At 38.4% G+C, this 22,319-nt stretch overlaps 1 protein-coding gene across 1 annotated transcript in view; it reads left to right on the forward strand.

Annotated features, from left to right (window-relative positions):
* Window positions 1-757: 757 nt before the first annotated feature.
* Window positions 758-22,319, forward strand: part of LOC148879891 (puromycin-sensitive aminopeptidase-like) — a 41,636-nt gene continuing 20,074 nt past the window's right edge. Inside the window, exons 1-4 of the mRNA XM_088961621.1 lie at window positions 758-837; window positions 1,205-1,345; window positions 1,687-1,762; window positions 3,319-3,395. Of these exons, the coding sequence (XP_088817747.1) occupies window positions 1,283-1,345; window positions 1,687-1,762; window positions 3,319-3,395 (216 nt within the window). The 5' untranslated portion in view covers window positions 758-837; window positions 1,205-1,282. The remainder of the gene's footprint in view (window positions 838-1,204; window positions 1,346-1,686; window positions 1,763-3,318; window positions 3,396-22,319) is intronic.

Below are 22,319 nucleotides of genomic sequence, written 5' to 3' on the forward strand. Positions count from 1 at the left end.
CATTTTGATGGTTTAAAAAACATGTATTCTTTTTTTTTTAAACAAAACCAACGTGTTTTTTTTTTTCTTTTTGTTTTGTTTTTTGCTGATGTGGAAAATTCGAAATCTAAAACATTCATGTTGTAGAAGATCCTCTTATGGGTGCTAAATTTGTCGTGTTTTCCTTTCTGCTGATTATTGAAAACACGCACAGATCCACGTCATGTGAAATGTAATAATTTGTAGATTAGTTCATGATGCTTGAAATCACAAATCCATCATCTAGAATGGTGGCCTTTCTGGATTTTTAGAGAATGGAGACGTTTTCATTTGTTGGAATCACCTCATTTCTATATTTTATTGGCAATCAGAAGTTGCTATACTTTAGATAGTGAACTTGTGCTCTTAGATGCAATTGGAGACCACAATAGGATTATTTCATTCTACATAGAATCCAAATGTGCAATTAATGTTTATTGAATATTTTATTTTTTTCGAATACATTGATTACATTTAAAGCAGAATTGTGTCTGAGCAACATTCATAATCGAGGTTACTTTTTCTGAAGACTTACAAAAGCCGTCTCTTTTCTAGTTTGAAATGATTCAAAGTATCAATACCACTTTTCTCAACACACCCAATCTCTGGCTTACTTATATTACATGTGTCTGAAGGAGTGTCCTCCTTACGTTATTTCTTTCCCAACTAAATGCATTTAGGAAGGTTTCCAATATTTTCTTCCCTATATTATAATGATTTGAGGTTTCCTTCTTGCAGATCAAGGCCACTCATTGTGCTAGTCTTTTTCAGCATCCAGTGAATAATTTCTCTAGAAACAGACAGTATTTGAAGTTGGAGGTTAGCTTCTCTGCATTTTCTACATTGCGTTGCTGGGATGTAGTCATGATTTACACATTTTTTCAATTAGCATGCTTCACCATTATAGAGTTTGTCATGTGATTTTTTAAGGTTTTGGTTCTTTTTTTTTTTTAATTGTTGCCTATAGGCTGCTTATTGGAGAAGTAAATTTCCATATCGTTCATTAGCTTTGAGTTTTGGATTTTAGATTTTCCTATGGAAGCAAAAGAACATCTGAAAATCTTCTTAGTTGAATGAGATCCAGTATCATTTAACTATTGTGATTGCACTTTTATTTCTTTAGTTGATTCCTCAATGTTTTAAGTTTAACTTTATTGATTGCGTGAATGCCTCAAATTTATTGCAGAGGACTAAACAACCCAGCAGAAGCTTGATTTGTTCAGTTGCAACAGAAAGACCACTAAACCAGGTTGAAAAATCCAAAATGGAAACTCCAAGAGAGATATTTCTGAAGGATTACAAGTTGCCAGATTACTACTTTCATACAGTATGTTGGATGCTTTGGGTTTTTTAAAAACCTCTTATTTAGTTATTTTTGTTTGTCTCTGCATATTGGTTGTAGCATTGGCTAGAACTTGAACATCATAGGGCTATTTTTGTGTGCTTTCTTATTTAGTTAGTTTTGTTTGTCTCCGCATATTGGTTGTAGCATTGGCTCAAACTTGAACTTCATGGGGTCATTTTTGTGTGCGTTTACATTTCTTTTCATGTCAGTCTCCATTATACAAGAACTTCTTAACCTGCATTATGTTATATTTAATTCATTGTGCCCATTCTGTAACTAGGTTCAGCTTTCACATTAGCTAAGCATTTTACTTTGTGGATCAGGTCAATTTGAAGTTTTCTCTAGGCGAGGATAAAACAATTGTTTGCTCAGAAATAACCGTTTTCCCCAGAGAGGAAGGTAAGTTTTCAATATCCTATAAAAAAAGGTAAGTTTTCTGTAGTTTCTTGCAACTATGATGCTCCTTTGCATAAAAAATGCCAAAGGTTAGGACCATATCCGGTGTACCCCATCCAAGACCCCGGATAGCTGGGACCAACATTGGGCAATGGCCTTTTACTGATGCTTTTTTGCATCATTTGTTACCTAGGGTGTTCTTTCCAAAAGATAAAAAATTTATTTGGCTTTCTCCAGCCTTCTCCAGATTCACTGCTTAGATTGTTGTATGCATCAAAACCTTTCAATGAAGGTTTTCTCATGCTTGGAATTAATTTTCAATCATTCACAAGTGAGAAGTGTAACACAGTGATCAAAATGAACTTAAACCAAATATTATAGTCAAGGATCTGTATTCTATTCATAGGGGTAGCTTACTCAAATCATGTCTGAATCATGTGACTTTGGCTCATTGGCGACTCTAGGTAATAGTCAAGTGCTTGCTTCCTAGGTGCCTGTGTTGGTGGCACATTTTGGAAAAAAAGGGTTGAAGGTTTCCAGTATATTATTTTCCACGTTGACATGGACCATACTTATCTTTTTTATTATTTTAGATTGAAAGAATATCAAGAAATAGGAAAAACATGCACATATTTAATCTCTAGTTCCACAATTGGGGGGGGGGGATAAACAAATAAACAAGGAAATTAAAAAGCAGGAAGGAGGGAGATGTAAGATAATAAACAAATAAACAAGAAAATTAAAAGGCAGGGCTTCTTATGGTTAAGTGGGTCAAACATAGAGAGAAAGAAGGTAATTACAAAGAAAACAAAAAAGGTGGAGGGGTGAAGCCTTGAATGAGAGGGAGGGAGAATGAGAGAGAGATGAATGAGGGCAAAAGGTAAAGGGCAGAAACCCTTTTTTCCACAAAGAGGGGAAGACACAAAGATCAAAAGACAACATAACATGAAAAGAACAAAATTAATAACATACCTGGACTGCAGGAATCAATGGATCATTGTCTATTTTGTCTTTCCTCTTCTCTTCTCTTCTTCTCTCAAAATCATTGCATATCTAGGATTTTTGTCTCAACTCTCAAAATATATAATCCACTCAAGTTGGTGTATCCATGCTGTTAAATATCATTTAATGACTTAAGGTTATCTTGTCATTTGACATACTTAGGCCAGTGCATTATGAACTAAGGCTGGCACCATATTTATATAATTTGAGGTGTCCACACAAGGTGAACCCTCTACCAAACAAAATTGTCTTGTGAATTGTGATCTATGAAGGCACCTACACAATGCAATTCCTTGACAACAATGCCAGGTAGATAATAAATAAACCAACCTTGCAACTGTACCAAAACGAATGATTTTCAAGATGTTTTGACTATATAAGTGAGGCTAAAGTGAAGTTGTGGGGTCATGTCTCGTAGAACATTGTTCTTGATCTGAGAATTTATAAACCATGCTTGATGCTTTTTTTTGCTATTTTATGTTTTGTCTTGATGCTCTTCATCTAACTATTTTCAGAGGTTTCTCCACTTATCCCCTCCTTATTCATTTTTGCAATAGGTACTGCTTCACCCTTGGTCTTGGATGGGCAAGATTTAAAGCTACTATCTATTAAAGTTAATGGAGAAGAATTGAAGGTATGCAGAGGCTGTTGCTATTAGAAGTTTACTTGTCTTCAAAACTTTTTTATTGGAATTTGTAGTTAAAAATATTCTTCCACATTTTGATTTCGTTATCAAATGTGCCATTATTATCATCTGCATTATCTTGTCAAGTGGGGTATTATGAGATTTCTGGGGGTCATCTAGTGTGGGTTCCCAGGCTGTGTAGAAATTTGAATAATTGGGGGTCTGAATCTTAGCTACTCTGTTAGAGGTCCTTTGTGGGATCCCAATGCATGTGGAGTGAAGATTCAAGAGGGTTGAAAGCCTGCACAGGGGTCTTTTGGGTAGGCATATTATGAAGGTCCTGGAGGTTGTCTATTGGATCGTTTTTTTTTTTTTTGAAAGTTTGGGAGGCACATGTTCCATCCATAATCTCCTTTTTGTGGGCAGCCATCTTGTACAAGATTCTGACCACTAACCTAACCATCTTATTTCCAAAGGCATGGAGATGGATGATTGGTTCTTCTATGTGGATTGGAGGTGGAATCTTGAAGCACCTGTTGATTCATTATGATCTCTCCATAAAGTTGTAATCACTTTGTACAGCTCTTTAGAAGACAGTTGGTCATTCTCTGGGACCTGCCTTGTTTTCCTGTTGGTTGGTGTTGGGATACAGCAAGTGCGAAGCTATTTTGAAGTCTTCTTCTCTTTATCATATGCTGATTTTTGTGGAAGGAAAGGAACCTCAGAATTTTTGAAGGGAAGGAAGCTCCTGTGGAGGTGGTTATTGGGAAGATTGAAAACATTTATATTATGGGTCTGTATTCAGGAGTTTAGGACTTTTAGGGGGTTTTAGGTTGTGTTTGATCAGTTGTTTCTTGTTTGTTAGGGCCTGTGCATGGGGTCTCTCTGTAATTTCTACAAGGAGATGAAACCCCTTTTTTTGTTCTCATTTCTCTCTGTGGAATTATTATTTATTAAAAAAAGTGGCAGGTAGCATGTATCTTTTTCCACCAAATGCACTCTTAAGGCCATATCTTTTGTTGCAGAATGAGTTGTGAAAATTTGAGAGAAAAAATGAATTGATTGTATTGTCTTAGAAGGAGCATATACACAACTTTATATAGAATTACAGAGCTAATTTACAGGGTGATAAAATAGGAAACTAACTTTTCCTAAAAAACTAATTTCTATATCAGTGGGATTCTCCAATTAATATCCCATGATTCTAGGATATCCCATGATTCTAGGAAATAAAGTTTCCTAAACTGATGGACCTAAAATTATGGAGAATCAATTAGGGAGTCAATCTTCTACTTTCCAACACTTCCCCTCAAGCTGGTGAATATGCATCTTTCATTCCCAGCTTGGAGATAAGTCCTTGGAATGCCACACTGCAAAGCCCTTTTGTCAGCACATCTACCAGTTGACCATTCGTTGAGACGTATGGAGTGCAAATTAATCCGCTATCCAGCTTTTCCTTTTTGAAATGCCTATCTATCTCAATGTGCTTTGTCCTGTCATGTTGGACGGGATTGTGAGCAATGTTAATAGCTGACTTGTTGTCACAGAATAATCTCATTGGACCTTCCCATCTGATCTTTAGGTCTTCCAAAATTATCTTGAGCCATATTAATTCACATACTCCCTGAGCCATTGCCCTGAATTCTGCCTCCGCACTTGATCTAGCTACCACATTCTGCTTCTTACTCCTCCATGTCACAAGATTTCCTCCAAGGAACGTACAGTAACCTGTAGTGGACCGCCTATCCATGGGAGAGCCTGCATAATCTGCATCGGTGTATGCCTCTAGGGTTAATCCAGTGTTTCTTTTAAACAAGATTCCTTTGCCCGGATTAGCCTTTAGGTAATGTAGTATCCTATAGATCACCTACAGACCGCCTGTAGGTGAACCTCTTTTGGGTTGTGCATAAACTGGCTAGCCACGCTCACGGCATATGCTATGTCTGGCCTTGTGTGGGCAAGATATATAAGTTTTCCTACTAATCTTTGGTACATTTCCCTATTCACTGCTGAATCTTCATTTGCTTCTCCCAATTTGTGATTTGGCTCAATCGGTGTGGAGGATGGTTTGCATGCTAACTTTCCTGTCTCTCTTAAAAGATCTGTTACATATTTCTGTTGTGAGATAAAGATGCCTTCTCTGGAATGAGCTACTTCAATCCCTAGAAAATACTTCAATCTCCCAAGTTCTTTTATTTCGAATTCTCTGACTAGGCATCTTCTCAAGGCTTCCTTCTTCTTTTCATCATTTCTTGTCACAATTATGTCATCGACATATACCAGAAGAGCCGTGACTCTCCCTACATCCGAATGCTTTATAAAGAGTGTATGATCTCCCTGACTTTGTTTGTATCCGATGGCAAGCATAACTTTAGTAAATCTTCCAAACCACGCCCTAGGTGATTGCTTGAGACCATATAGTGCTTTCTTCAACCTGCAAACTTTATTTCCTTTTAGATTTCCTTTGAAGCCCGGAGGAATATCCATGTATATCTCCTCCTCTAAATTACATTGAAGAAAAGCATTCTTTACATCAAATTGCTCCAAGTACTAGTCGAAGTTAGCTGCTAGTGACAACAAAACTCTTACCGTATTCATCTTAGCCACTGGAGTGAATGTCTTCTGATAGTCAACACCATAGGTTTGTGTATATCCTTTTGCCACGAGTCTTGCCTTGTATCTTTCTAGAGAGCCGTCTGACTTGTACTTTACTGTGAAAACCCACTTGCATCCCACGGGTTTCTTTCCTAGTCGTAGGTCAACAATTTCCCATGTTTGATTCTTATCTAGAGCCAGCATCTCTTCTCTCATAACATCTTTCCATTTCTCATTAGATAATGCCTCAGATAAAGTATTAGGAATATGAATGGTGTTTAGACTAACTAGGAAACTCCTATATGATGGTGAGAATTTTTTGAAGGACACAAAATTTGCTAAGGGATATAAGGGATGTTTAGTGCATTCTCTTGTGCCTTTCCTAAGGGCAATAGGAAGATCTTGGTCAAATGCTAATTCAGAAGAAATTTCTGGAACTGTATTTACCTCATTCTCAGGATTAAGAGTTGAATCTTGAACCTGCACAAGATTAGGATCCTGGTTTCTTCTTCTTGAATATACCTGCAATCTCATAGAGTCACAAAGTTCATCATTCTCTGTCATGGGTCTGGTATGAATGGGTAAAGAAGTTGGTTTGGTTTGAGGTGGTTCGATAGGTGCAGATACGGATTGAATTGGTATAGATGCTGAGTTTGGGTGTTGAGAAACTGTAGGTAGACCAAGCGGGAACAAATCTCTGTCCTTATCTTCAATGAATGACAAGGACTCCCCCTGAAGATAAGGTTGAGTGAAATATGGTGTTTTTTCTTCAAAAGTGACATCAATAGAGACAAAGAATTTTTTAGTAGGTGGGTGGTAACACTTATAACCCTTTTGGGTGGACGGATAACCCACAAAAATACACTCGACGGCTCTTGGAGCTAACTTCCCTCTATTATGGGTATGAACATGGACAAAAGTAGTGCATCCAAAGATTCTTGGGGTGAGATTATTTGTTGTACGTAGATCGGGATAAAATTTAGAAAGTGTTTCCATTGGTGTTTTAAATCCCAACACCTTCGAAGGTAATCGATTTATAATGTATGCGGTTGTAAGCACAGCTTCCCCCCAATAGGTTTTTGGAACATGGTGGTGGAAAAGTAAGGCTCGGGTTGCAGCTAGTAGATGACCATTCTTCCTTTCTGCTACTCCGTTTTGTTGTGGAGTATTAATGCAGGAGGATTCATGGATAATCCCTTCTTTTTGAAAATATGGGGATAAAGTTTGGTTGAAATAATCCCGTGCATTATCCGATCTAAATCTTTTGATTCTGACCCCAAACTGATTTTGGATCATGTTATGGAAATTTGGGAGTACACTACTTACATCTGATTTAGATTTAAGAAGAAAGATCCAAGAGACCCTAGTGCAATCATCAATAAAAGAGACGAACCATCGTGAGCCAAACACATTTGGAACTGTGGAGGGTCCCCATACATCACTATGGATCAAAAAGAATGGGACTGAACTTCTCTTGTTACTTATTGGAAAGGGCACACGCTTGTGTTTTGCAAATTCACACACATCACAATGAAAATATTCAACACTCAATCCTTTAAACAATGAGGGAAACATAGTTTTCAGAATTCCAAAAGATGGATGTCCTAGTCTAAAGTGATGAAGCCAAATGGTGTCTTTGTTGGATGATGAAAGGAATGACAGAGATAACTTATCCTGGACAATATTTGATTTGCATGATTCTTCAAGATAGTAGAGTCCATTCTTCTCCTTAGCAAGTCCAATCCTCTTCCCCGAATCCTGGTCCTGAAATATACAGTAAGAAGGATAGAAAAGCACATTACAGTTCATGTCATGGGTGAGTTTTTGGATGGATATCAGGTTAGTGGACAATTTTGGAACATGAAGGACACTTTTTAGTGTAAGTGATGGATTAGTATGAATATCCCCAAGGCCAGCTATGGTAGTAAGGGAACCGTCTGCAATGGCTATTTTTTGATTGCTTAGGCAGGGCGTATAAGTGCAAAAACGTAGTGAGGAGTGAGTCATGTGATCTGTGGCTCCTGAGTCAATAACCCATAAATCCCTAATAGGTTCATCTGAGACATTTAGTCCGTGAGGAATAGAAAACTTACCTGAGATTGCAAGAGAGCCTGTACCACTAGGTTTCTCCAACGATCCCGGAAGCCCCCTTAACTTTTCGATCTCCTCCTTATTGAACTCGGTCTTGTCTGGAGGCTTTTCTTGGCTCGGCTGATTTGTGGTGAAGTTAGCTTGACTTCGACTCTTCTGTTGTCCTCCTTGGTAGCCCCATTCCCTATTCGATGGTTTACCATTCAGCTTCCAACACTTCTCTTTGGTTTGCTTTGGTTTCTTGCAATAGGTACACCAAAGAGACTCCTTGTTGTCCCGTGCAGAGGACAAATCTGTCTTCATTCCTTCCAGTATTTTCGGTTGTTCCATCCTTGTAGTCATGGCTGAACCTTCTAGTACTTGGGGTTCAAGCATAACCCCCTACGACTTTCTTCAGCACGAATCAGAGAAATAGTCTCATTTAGAGATGGTACCTCGTCTTTGCCGAGAATCTGGACCCTAACTTGATCAAATTCTGCGTTGAGTCCTGCAAGAAAGTCATAAACGCGATCTTTTTCAATAAAACTCTTTAGGATTGCTGCGTCCGCTGCGCATTTAGTCTCAATGCACCGATAATGATCGAGTTCTTGCCACAGGTTCTGCAGTAAATTTGCGTACTTGGTAACTGTCTTGCTGCCTTGTTTAGTTGCTCCAGTCTTGACATTGATTTCGTACACTTGTGCTGCATCACGTGCTTTTGAATATGTTTGTCGGACGGCATCCCAGATCTCTTTAGCCGTCGATAAAAACATACACGTGTCGCTGATTTCAGGGTTCATTGAATTCCATAACCATGACATGATCATGGAGTCAGCTTCGTCCCATGCATCAAATCTTGGATCTCCTTCCTTCGGTCCCGTCCCTAAGAGATGGCTAAGCTTTCCTTTTTTTCCCTTTAAATATGTTCGAACAAACTGAGACCACTTCAAATAATTTTTCCCGTTCAACCTATATGATGTCTGAATGTTTTGCAGGTCGCCAGATGCTTGATGTGAGGAAACTTCTTCCGATTGTGCAGTGGTATTTGATACAGTGGCTTCTGACATATTGGGCGGGCTTCAAGAAAGAGAGAAAAGCAGACAATGACGGTCTGAAAAACTTAGTAAGGGTTGGCGATGAAGGCCTAAAGAATCTTTCAGCCAATGTAAAAAAAAGGTAACTGTAATGCTCCACCAAACTGAAGAGTGGATCGAAACCACTCAAAATCAAAACTGATCCAAACCAAACCAAAGGGATTCAGTAAATCTGCTCTGGGCAACACCAGATCTAAGATTTCAGACTGATCTGATGTCTCTACAAAGAGATCCAAGAAAAAAGGATGAATCCGATGGCGCAGCAGTCCAGAGGAAGCAAAAATGTAGAGTTCAGATCTGTAGCCGATCTCGAAGAAGAATCAAAGACATTCAAGAACCTCCCAAATACTGTTAGAGAGTTCTTGAACCAGCAGCAGAGATGACCAAAGAGATACTATGTGCGGATTAAGTCGTGAATAGCTCTGATACCATGTGGAAATTTGAGAGAAAAAATGAATTGATTGTATTGTCTTGGAAGGAGCATATACACAACTTTATATAGAACTACAGAGCTAATTTACAGGGTGATAAAATAGGAAACTAACTTTTCCTAAAAAACTAATTTCTATATCAGTGGGATTCTCCAATTAATATCCCATGATTCTAGGAAATTGAGTTTCCTAAACCGATGGACCTAAAATTATGGAGAATCAATCAGAGAGTCAATCTTCTACTTTCCAACAGTTGTCATATTATTATATGCATTCTTTTCCCAATACTTGACTGTTCTGCAATGTGGAGGGTCTTAGAAGGTGAAAGGCAGTAATGTTTTCTTAGATAAGTGTGAAAGGCAGTAATGTTGAAAAGGTATTCTGTTGGTTTTAGACAAGCTAGGGCCAACTTATGATGCTTGATGCCCTGCGCTGGCTGAAAGTTCCAAATTCAATTAGCAGTTGAATGTTGGGCCAAGCTTGAGCTTACAATATATAATTGTAGTATAGGCATTTAGAGATGTGATACTTAGAAACATGTTTTACTTATGAACTAATAAACATTTCACATTGTGAAACAAACCTGGCTTGAAATTAAGAATAATATTTATTTCTTTGTGTTTTTGCTTTCTTTATTTTCCCCTATAGAGGGCATTCTCAGAGCTTGCATGGAATTTCTTTTACCTATGCTTTATGGTGAGCTCAACCTATTGTGATGCCGCAGCAAGCTTCTAAGCATTAGGCTATTGCTATTCATGACTGCAATTAACAGGAGTAGTCGCTCAAGATTGAACAGACACTTACAAGGAGAAGAAAAAAATAAGAAAAGAAGAGGGGGAGAGAGAGAGAGAGAGAGATTTTGATAAAAGAGAGTTGGGTTGTTGTTTGAAACAGCCGCCCCCCTCTTAAATTTATATGCATAGTATCATACTTGTTAAAGGACTGAATTGCTTACATGGCAAGATAAAGATAAGATAAAGCTGAAAAAAAGACTAATCCTAACCTTATCCTAATCTTATAAAAGGCTAGTCCTAATCTTATCATAAAGAACTAATCCTAATCATAACTTATTGCTAACATACAAATAGTAGGGACCACCTTAGTGGGGTCCACATTAGTGTTCTCTACACTCCCCCTCAAGTCAGGAATAAATGTTTGTTATTCCCAACTTGCATAGATCTGCCTCTAACTTCTTCCTTGAAACCGCCTTGGTGAGAAGGTCTGCCAATTGCATGTCGGAGGTGATGTATGGAAGACATACTTCTTGAGATGTAACCCTTTCTCTGATAAAATGTCGATCCACTTCAATATGCTAAGTTCTGTCGTGTTGTACCGGATTATGGGCTATATTGATGGCGGCCTGATTATCACAGTACAACATCAAGGGTTTCTCATAAACAATACCTAACTCCTCAAATAATGATCTCAACCATAGAATCTCAGCTACACCATTTGCCATGGACCTATATTCAGCTTCAGCACTGAAACGAGAAACAACATTTTGTTTCTTACTCCTCTAAGAGACAATGTGAGCTCCTACAAAAGCACAATATCCAGAGGTAGATCTTCGATCATCAACACACCCAACCCAACCAACATCTGTATAAACTTCTATCTTCATGTGATCATTATTCTTGAATAAAATGCCTATGCCTGGGCACCTCTTCAAATATGCTAGTATCCTCCTCTCAACTGCAAGGAGGTGAGTAGTCCTAGGAGAGTGCATATACTGACTAACCACACTGACTGCATAACTGATGTCGGGTCGAGTGAGACAAAAATAGAGAAGTTTTCCAACTAACCGTTGGAACATAGTTTTATCTTCAAGGGGTTCTCCACCCTTTGCACTGATCTTGTGCTTTTTCTTCAATAGGTGTGTTAGCAGGCTTAACACCCAACTTTCCTGTTTCTTCCAGTAGGTCAAGAACATGCTTTCTTTGAGAAACAAAAATCCCATGCTTGGATCTGGCTACCTCAATGCCCAAGAAGTATTGTAGTTCTCCAAGATCTTTTACCTCAAACTCTTGATGAAGGAGTTGCTTAAGGGATTCAATCTCAGTATTATCATTTCCTGTTACTACAATGTCATCCACATATACAACAAGCAAGGTTAAGGAAGAATCCATTCTCTTAATAAACAAGGTGTGGTCTGACTGGGCCTGTACATATCCTAATCTTTCAAGGGCTTGTCTAAATCTATCAAACCAAACTCTGGGGGACTGTTTTAGTCCATATAAGGCTTTGTTCAACCGACAAACCTTCTTTCCCGTCTCTGTACCATAAAATCCAGGGGGCAACTACATGTAAACTTCTTGCAAGTCTCCGTTGAGGAAGGCATTTTTAACATTCATTTGATACAACGACCAAGAGTAACTAGCTGCAAGAGATAATAAGACTCTGATAGTGGTAATCAAAAGTTTCCAAGTGGTCAATACCATATGTCTGAGTAAATCCTTTTGCAATTAACCAGGCCTTATACCTTTCAATAGAATCATCAACATTATGTTTCACAGTGAATACCCATCTACATCCAACTGGTTTCTTACCTTTAGGCTGATAAACTATCTCCCAAGTATTGTTTCTGATGAGGGCATCCATTTCTACTTTTATCAATCCTTCCTATTTTGTTTTGGGAATGGGAACATCGGCAATGGATGCGAGAAAAGACTTATAGGAGTGAGACAAATGATCGTAGGACAAGAACTGAGAAATGCTGTGAGCTGTGGATGTGATGCAACGACGCTTGCCCTTATGAACTGCTATGAGAAGATCAAAATCATCTAATGAAGGTGAAGGCTCCATGGTGGGATGCCTCTCATCTGTAGTATCTGTGGTACCTGGGTCTGGCTCTACAGAAGGAACTAGGGCTACTGTGGTACTGGGATCTGGATTTGTAGAGGAGACTGGGACTGGCCTGCACTGTTGATGTCCGGAATCAACCTGTCTCCATCGTCTGTGATAGACTCTCACATCCCTGCATCTCTGACAACCCTCCCCATTACACCCCTCTTCACTTAATGGGATAGGTAAAGGAACTTTTGACGAGTTAATCCCAACCTTACTACTTTCCCCCTAAGGAGAAACCCTTGGATAATAGGGTACATATTCAAAGAAAGTGACATCCATTGAGATAAATCTTTTCCCAGAAGTAGGTTCATAGCAGCAGTATCCCTTTTGAGTTTGTGCATAACCAAGGAAAATACATTTTGAGGCCTTAGGATCAAAGTTGGAAAGATGAGGGCCAAGAATTTGAACAAAGCATGTACAACCAAAGGTTTTAAGGGGAATGGTAAACAACTCTTTATCAGGATATAAGAGGGTAAATGGAGGTTTCATGTCAAGAACCCGTGAAGGAATCCTATTGATGAGATACACTGCTGTAAGAATAGCATCCCTCCAGAAACTTTTAGGCACATTGGAGGTAAACATAATGCTTGTGGCTACCTCCAATATGTGTCTATTCTTTCTTTTAGCCAACCCTATCTTGCTGTGGTGTATGAGGACAGGTACTCTGATGGATAATCCCGTGTTCAAACAAATAGGAGGCTAATGAGTTTGCAAAATATTCTTTCGCATTATCAGGTCTAAAAATTTTGATCTTGACTCCAAATTGGGATAAAATCATCTGATGAAAGATCTGAGTTAATGCTGGAACCTCATCTCGAGAATGCATGAGATAAATCCACGAAAAATGAGTATAATCATCAACAAACAATAGGAAATATCTGTACCCCCCATGGCGGTGGTATTGGTAAGGTTCCCAAACATCATTATGCACAATTTCAAAGGGAATATTACTTCTATTATTACTTAATGAATAGGTTGTCCTGCAGCGTTTTGCAAGTTCACAACTCTTACATTTCAAACTAGACATCTGGATAGATTCAAATAAACTAGGAAACAAACTCTTCAAAGCCTGAAAAGATAAATGACCCATCCTATTATGCTAAAGCATAGCCTGATCAACAGACTGAGAAACATAAGACCTCTTAGTCTCATTATCTTCTCAGTGAGGATTCCCTCCAAGTAGATAGACTCCATTTACCTCACGGCCACTCCCAATCACCTTCCTTGTCTCCAGATCCTGAAAAACACATCGATCCAAAAAAAAGGTTACTGAACAATTCTGGTTTTTTGTAATGCTACTAACTGAAAGCAAGTTAGTACTAAGCTTAGGAACATGCAAAACCGAAGATAGGGAAATAGCATTGGACAACTTGATGTCTCCCTTGCCAGAAATAGGAACGAGGGAGCCATCAACAATGGACACTTTGTCTCTGCCTGAAGATAAGTGATAGGTAGTAAATAGTGACGACAAGCCAGTCATATGGTCAAATGCTCCATAATCTATTATCCATGAATGTTTTGTATTACTTGCAACTGAGGCATGGTGAGCTGAGGCCCGATTACTTGAATGAGCAAAAGTTGAGGTAGGGGGTGCTGATGGTGTTTGAGGAGGTGGAGCTGAATTACCAACTTCATTTTCCAGCTGAACTAGCGCAACTCAGACAACAATTAGAGTGTCTAGAGGATTGCCTCTTGTGCTAGATGAGGTTGTACTATCAGTGTTAACAACCATATTTGCATTTCCCTTTTTGTTACTGAGTTTTGTTGGAACTAGATGTGGATGCAACTTCCAACAGGTCTCTTTTGTATGTTTAGGTTTCTTGCATTGCTCACATATTAGGTACTTCTTAGCTTCCTTCTTCATGTCTCTTTCCTTATCACACCCCCGGATTTGGGCTTAATTGCTGCCAGAGCTGATTCAAAAGGCTGTTACACTGTCTCTTGTCAACAATTGCTGCCTCACAATATCATATTCCGAATTTAGACCAGTCAGGAGCTCAAACACTCTATTAGTTTCAATCTGCTTTCTGTAAATCTGTGCATCTTTCTGACTTTCCCATTCAATTGATTCAAGGTGGTCAATTTCATGCCATAGGGATTTCAAGATTGAAAAATAAATGGAAACTGGTTTCTCACTTTGCTTGAGATTTTTAACCTCACATTTCAGCTCATAAGCCCTAGCAACATTAAGGGGCTGAGAGTAGGTTTCTTCAACAACATCCCATATTTCTTTAGCTGTTTTTGCCCATAAGTAATTTTGGCTGATGTGTGGCTGCATGGAATTGCACAGCCATGTCATCACCAAATAATTTTCCTGAATCCACTTAGCATAAGTGGGATCCTCCTTATTTGGTTCCTTCACATATCCCAACAAATAGTTCAGCTTTCTTCTTCCCCCAATGGCCATCATGGCTGATTGGGCCCACTCTAAGTAGTTTGAACCATCAAACTTTACAGTTGTAATCTGGAAGGTGCTTTCAGTCATGCCACCTGAACCAGTCCCAAAAACACCCTCCCTTTGGTGCTTGAACTCCATTCTTAGTTAGGGGTTAAGCAAAAAACACCTTCTATTTACTGTAACAATCAGCCTTCTGGGTCTGAAAACTAACGACAATAGGTCTAGAAGCAGAAATCAGATTCAGAGAAAGAAAGCATTTCCAATTCACTGTATCACTGTATCAATCAGCCTACTAAATCTGAGAACTAATAGCAGTTGGCCTAGGTATAGAACTCCAAAAACAGAGATCAGAGAACAGAAATCTGATAGCAGCCAAACTTAAAAACAAGTCTAATCTCTTATCCGGACACAGTAACAGTCCTGGATTTCAGGGTTTTCTCTTAAAACCCTAGAAGAGAAAAAGAAAAAAAAATTCTATATAGCCGTACCTCACAAATTAAGCTATCCTTGCTGCTGCCCTCAAGGAGTAAGACTTTACCCAGGAATTTCTGAAAAATACCTGATCTTGATGAAAAAATCTTCCTGAAATTCTGATCACCAACTTCAGTTTGCTCAAAACTGATATTGATTCTGATCAACCCGAGAAACTTCTGAAACAGAACTGATATCGGAGAGAAATCTTCTTGATCGCCAACTTCAGTCTTGATGAGAGAACCAAAAAATCTGATTGGCACCTCCAATCTTGATCAAAGACCTAACCTTGATCACTTAATTCTTCTCTGATTCTTCCTGATTACAAGGAGCACTTTCCAATCCTTGGACAGTTGCTGAAGACTTCTTGTAATTTCCAAGAATCAGTCGAATGAAAAAAAAACTCAGCCCTAAATAATTCTCATGTGGTCGGCTGAATTAATTCCACATGAGAAATCCAAGATTGAATGCTCTGATACCAAGTAGTCGCTCAAGATTGAATACACTTAAAAGGAGAAGAAAAAAAAAAGAAAAGAAGAGGTAGAGAGAGAGAGAGAGAGAGAGAGAGAGAGAGAGAGAGAGAGAGAGAGAGAGAGAGAGAGAGATTTTGGTAAAAGAGAGTTGGGTTGTTGTTTGAAACAGCCGCCCCCCTCTTAAATTTATATACATAGTATCATACTTGTAAAAGGACCGAGTTGCTTACATGGCAAGATAAGATAAGATAAGATAAAGCTGAAAAAAGACTAATCCTAATCTTATAAAAGACTAGTCCTAATCTTATCATAAAGAACTAATCCTAATCATCACTTATTGCTGACATACGAACAGTGGGGACCACCTTAGTGGGGTCCACATTAGTGTTCTCTACAACAGGGATGCCTTGGTCAAAGATTGTTACGAAGTCGTGAATAGAACAGTTGTATGGAACCCTTGGTTTAGCAGAAACTTGAACAATTGGGAGGTTGAAATTGAAAGTGTTACCCACAAGTGAGCCTGAGAAATAGAAGGATATGGATGATAGGTCAAGTTCCTTCTCTGGATTCTCAACCCTCAAATGACTTCCCAAGCTCCAAAAATGGCACCCAGCTGTACCATCTAAGGTGGAATTCTTAGTTTGAATTGCAACTTTAGAGAAACCTTAACAGTGAACAAACTCGAGTAGGGACATGGTGCTGGGTGGTGTCAATGATACCCTCTATTTGGCTGAGATCAAGACTGAAAATCACTTACTTTTGCATTGTCCTTTTACCATGAACATATGGACAGCACTCCTGGATACTTTTGGATGGAGAGGTCACTTCTCAGACTCAATTCTTAAGTTCTTTCATGGATGGCATCTTGAAATATTATGTAATAAAGGAAATGTTGTAGGGGCAGTTGGGCATTAATACCATTTGTTGTATTTCTGGTGTGAGAAAAGCTTGTGTGTTTGAGAACAAATCTAGCCTGGAGGCTGTACTGCAAGGAAAATTCAAAGGCATCTTTTTTCATGGTTATTTGTACATGAATCCAAGGATTAAAATATCGATACGATACACCTGTATCGGGGTGTATCGTATCTGTATCAGTGTACACATATATGCTTGGATACACCAATACAAAGGTTTTTTTAAAACATTTGAAACACTTCAAGGATAGATCCCAACCCTTTAACTGAAAAAAAGTAAAAAAAAAAGTGTTAGTCATATCAATACACACTAATACCCAACATTGGGTATTTGGTGTATCGATATTTTAATCCTTGCATGAATAATTCGGGGGAGTTTCTCATAGCAGATATTTTGATTAGGATATTTTGTTTATTTTTTTAAACATATATGGAATTACACTTTTTGTACATTACCATTGTACAATGCTTTGGTGTACATGGATATGTAATCATTTAATTTTTGGCCAATTTCTTAAACTACCCTTATGGTTTAGCTAATTGACTAACTCTACCATGTTTACATATTTTCTTAAAGTACCCCTACTGTTTCTGACAGTTGTCTAAAACCTCCCTTGCCGTTAACTTTCCGTCACACTCCGTTCACATGTGACATCACGTGACAGGTATTTTTTAAATTCCTAAAATGCCCTTCCTGTGACCTGTTCATCGTCCTCAAACTAGAGATCTACCTTCTTCCCTCCCTCTTCTCCCTCCCTGTTCCCATGGCCAATGGACGGAAATTCTAGAAGAACTCTTACTTCATATCCGGAAACGGTTGAAGCTCATCGACTATTTCCGCTTTTCCACTGTTTGCCAGTCCTGGAGATGGCGCACTATTTCCGTTTCCACTGTTTCTGGAAATGGTTGAAATTCCAGAAGAACTCTCCTCCTTCCCGCTGTTCCACTGTGCAGCACTAGGGATGATACACCCTCTTTACCCTCCACCATCCCAGCACCGCCTTTGCTTCTGTTCCCTGGAAAAGCCAAAGTAATTAACATCTTCTTTAATTTGATGGCCTAATCTCTACATCCAGTAAGGTCCGGGAGGGGCAAGAAGTTCCTGCTAATAGGATCTGGTGCAAAAATGTAACTTTTAAAGTGGCTTTCTTTATCCGGACAGCCTAATATGAACAGAATTCTAACAAAAGATATCTGTCCAGAAGAGGCATGACCTTAGCAGACAGAAGTTATGTTCTCTGAAGGTTCTATTGAGTCAGCAGATTACCTACTTCTTCATTGTACTTTTCTGTATTGATCAGAAACAGAGTTTTGGCCATGTTTGGGGCAAGAGGTTGTTGTGCCGTCTAGAAACAGTGAAGTAATTTATAGATGGATGGTAGCAGGAAGGTTTGATTTGAAAAGGGAAAGTTGTTTGGGGTGTTATCCCAGCAGCCATTTTCTGGGTCATATGGCAAGAAAGAAATGGAAGAATCTTCTGCAATTGACAGTGCTCAGCTGATAATGTTCCAAAAGTTGTTGGAAAATTACTATTTGGGTCATGTGGCAAGAAAGAAATGGAAGAATCTTCTACAATCAATAGTGCTCAGCTGAAGCAAATTCTTTATCGGTTGGGTTTTATTTTGAAAATTTGAGGAATTGTGTTGGGCAAATTTGACATTTCATTTCTTTCCATTAGCACTTACTGGCGATGTCAATTGTCAGAAACAGTAGGGGTACTTTAAGACAATATGTAAACAGTAAGGGTAGAGAGTTTGTCAATTAACTAAACCATAAGGGTAGTTTAAGAAATTTGCCCTTTAATTTTTATAGCAATATAGTAGTATGGTACATTACCATTTCAAGGAAAAAAAGGCAATTGCTATTCCAAATGAAATAGTAAACATGCAAAAAGAACTCAAACATAGAAATAAGAGGTTGAAAGAGATGAGGAAGCATTAACTCAATCTGGAATGGATTAAGAGTATCTAAGGCTTGAATAGTACTAAGTGAACAACTCCTTTCCTTTTGTTAGATGTTGAAAATCAAGGGGTCAAGGGATGAGGTGTCTGCTTGTGTTTTTGAGTTACTACTCTTGTTCGAGTTTGTCTGCTTGGATCCTACTAAACCTGAGAGAAGAATTTGGCCCCCTACCCTACGTGTGCCTCTTTCCTCATATCCCTTTGCTTCTACTCAGCTCTTGGGGAGTTTTCTGTTAAAGAAATTTGGGCTAGACCTATCCCCCCTAAAATTGCTGTGTTCTGCTGGGAAGTTTACTATGGTGGAACCTGCCATCTGATGTAAGTATATTGTTTAATCCATTTACTTCTGGATGGCACACTTGACAAGGGAGAATTTGTGGAAATGTATCAGAGCAGCTATTTTGTGGACTATTAGGGAAGAAAGGAATGCCAGAATCTTCTTAGAAAAGGAAAGAAATCTATCTGAGGTGAAGGATTGCACCTTGACAAGGGCAATCCATTGGTTGAAAACCTTAGAATTATTTGCTAACTTTTCCTTTGATGATCTTTGGAGAAATTGGCTAGTAGTGGCTAATACCTCTACTAGGAAGATTAGAAGAGTGGTAGAATGGACACCTCCTCCAGAGGGTGCCATTAAGTTGAACTTTGATGGGAGTATCCAGGGTAACCCAGGACCTTTGGGTATCGGAGGAGTCCTAAGAAATAAGGATATCAACATTATCTCCTTATTTTCAGGACCAGTGGGAGTGGGTGACTCTACAAGAGTAGAGATAGCTTCTGTGAAAGGGATTCAGATAGGCAACCAGCTTGGAGTGGAACATTTATTAATTGAAGGTGATTCACAGGTGGTGGTGGGATGGTTCCTGAACCCGGATTCTGCCATTTGGAGTTATAGAGATCTCCTTAAAAAAAGTGAATTGACTGACTAGCAATATGACAGTTAGTGTTCAGAGGGTGGGCAGATCAGCCAATGCTATAGCTGATTCATCAGCCAAACAAGGGGCTTCTAGGGACTGTCTGTATTGGACCACCTTATAACTTATTCAAATTTTATTTGAGAATCTTTCTTTAGTTTTCCAAAGAGGTTGCATCTTGTGCCTCTTCTTGGGATGCTTGTGACTCTTACTCTGTGTTTAATAAATTTCTTCATTCATAAAAAAAAAACAGACTTACATATACTCACCCCTACTAAAAGGATATTCTAACCATTTATTCCTTTTAATCTAAACCATGAAAAATAATATCAAATAGTTGATGGAGAGAAAATATCCCTAGGTTCATTTGACTTCACTTAAGCTTACTGAAAATAGAGGTTCTTCTTATCCAAATGGATACTCCTATTTTCATTGCCTCCCATACCAATATAATCTAAAAATGACATTGATAAAAAAAAAGTAATCTAAAAATGATTGGTGTAAGCCTAAAACTTTCACCAAATGTTTATTAGAGATTTTCGTTACACATTGTGATTCATTAAATATGGTTATGAACACAGTTCTTTAATGCAAAGTGTATCTATAAAAATGTGAAAAAAGACAGCATTGTATCAAGTTAACTTGTAACACCTCAAAAGCATTTGTTATGAACTTATATTAAGTAATTTGAATAAAAAGTCAAGACGCTCTTGAACCTTTGAGAGTAAGTTGTAGGGATTGTGACAAGTGCTAATATTGAATATTCATATAAAAGTGCTAATATTGAATCATAATTTCCCATAAATGGTGTTTATGGGTGTTGTAATCTAGATATATTAAGCACAAAAGTAGGCATAGTTTTCTAATCTTGGTGGAATGTGGGTTTGTTCTTCAAGGTAAGAACTGGTTGAGTATAGTTTAGGGTGGATTTGTGCTGATTGACTTAGATGTGTTTTTTTTTGAAGGATAAAAGGAAATTTCGTTAAACTGAAAAACGCAGTACATCTCAAAGTGCTGGTTGTCTAGTTGAGAAACCAACTTCAAAACAGAGTTTACAAAACAAATTAGATGAGTTTTGAAGATCAAAAAGGCAATTTGGTGAAATATGTTTTTGAGGCAGGTCTATTAAAAGTTATTCTTGGGGGGAGGGGGGTAATGTGAGTTGATGGTATTTTGAGAGTAGCTTTTACTTTGGTTGTTGTTGGTTGCTCTAATGAGGATTCTTTTGATGCAGAATTATTAAGTGTTTATTTTTTTTGAGTTATGGCTGTTGCATGGGAGTGGTGGATGCTATTTTTGCTTCATTATTCCTTTGTGTTTTTTTTGTCATAGTTTCTTTTGTTGTAAAAGAATTCCTATTCATTCTCTTTCAATTTTAAAATGGTTTTGATTATTGGCAGATGACTCTCTTTTCTTTTGAACCGCTTTCTTTGGTGTATCATTTCTCACCTCCTTATGTTAAAAGTGGAGAGATTTTATGTAAAGAAATGAAGTAGGAGACAGACCCTGTTTTTCAATCATGCTTTTATTGGGAGAAAAAAATGTTATGCTTGTCTTTTGTTCCTCCTAGTGTTGGAATGGAAAGACAATACACAGTACAATGTCTTTCAAAGAAAAATAATTGGTCAACCATGTGGCATTTCTCCATGTTTTAACCAATGTTTTCGAACCGCCATTGACCCAGATGGTTGGACAGTTCAGACCGGAAACCCTCCAAGCAACCGTTTCTGTTTTACTCTAAACCTAGTCTCGGCCAAAAACCGTTGAATTGGTCAACAACCCATTGACCCGGGCGGTTGAATCATCGACCTATTCAATGGTTTTTGGCCATTTTTTATTTTAATTATTATTTTTTTTAATTTTTATTTTTTTTGCTAGAACGGGTCATTCTTTGAACCGGGTGGTCGAATTGTCGACCCGGAAACCGGTGGCCAGAACGGTTCCGTTTCTGGGTCAGTTTTTAAAACATTGGTTTTAACCATATGGTCCGTATCTTCAGGGATGGGGACTTGGTTACTTATCTCCTTCATTTCCAAGTGTTAGGATTTTTGTCATTTCTTTTCTTGGGAATGTTTGGTCTCACTTGGGTGGTCCTAGAGGTATACTGGAAATGTTGACTGTGGAAACCAATTGGTCTTGGTTTGAGAGGATAGTTGTACCATAAAGTCATCATTATGATTGTCATCTAAGCCATCATCTTCATTGCAAGTGCGTTTTTATATTGGCGTGTATGGATAAATAAATAATTGTGTATTTGATGGCAAGTTGGTGATTTTATTGGGGTATATCCTCTTTCTCATACAATCATAGGTTTTGGCATCCAAGGAATTCAAAGGCTGTAACCTTATTGAGATCCTCCAATTATCTACAGGTGTTCGTCCATTCTAGGTTTTGATATTGATGGTTTGGTTGGGGATGTCTTCTACAGTTTGATGGGAATTCTCTTTATTTGGTTACAAATGGAACCTGCCAGTTGATGTGGAAAGCCTTTTCAAGCTCCCTCTTCACATTGTCAAGGAACAGGTGGAAATTGTAGAGAAGATGGGCCGAATGGCCCATAGGCTGTTTTATTCTTCCTTGTTATTTATGTTTTTCTGTAATGGGCCTTATTCTGGGCCCATCCTGTCTATATTAAGTTCTTTGTAAATTCTTGCCCAACTAAGGGCCTCCTTGTAATTATTCAAACCTATCTTAATAAAATAGTGTTAGGGTGCTGAGAGAGAGCAGGTTCGAAGCTCTCATTCTCAAACCCTCATTGCCGAACT

The sequence above is a fragment of the Nelumbo lutea genome, chromosome 1 (assembly GCF_056320005.1).
Source record: "Nelumbo lutea isolate HS-2025 chromosome 1, American lotus-T2T, whole genome shotgun sequence".
NCBI lineage: Eukaryota > Viridiplantae > Streptophyta > Magnoliopsida > Proteales > Nelumbonaceae > Nelumbo > Nelumbo lutea.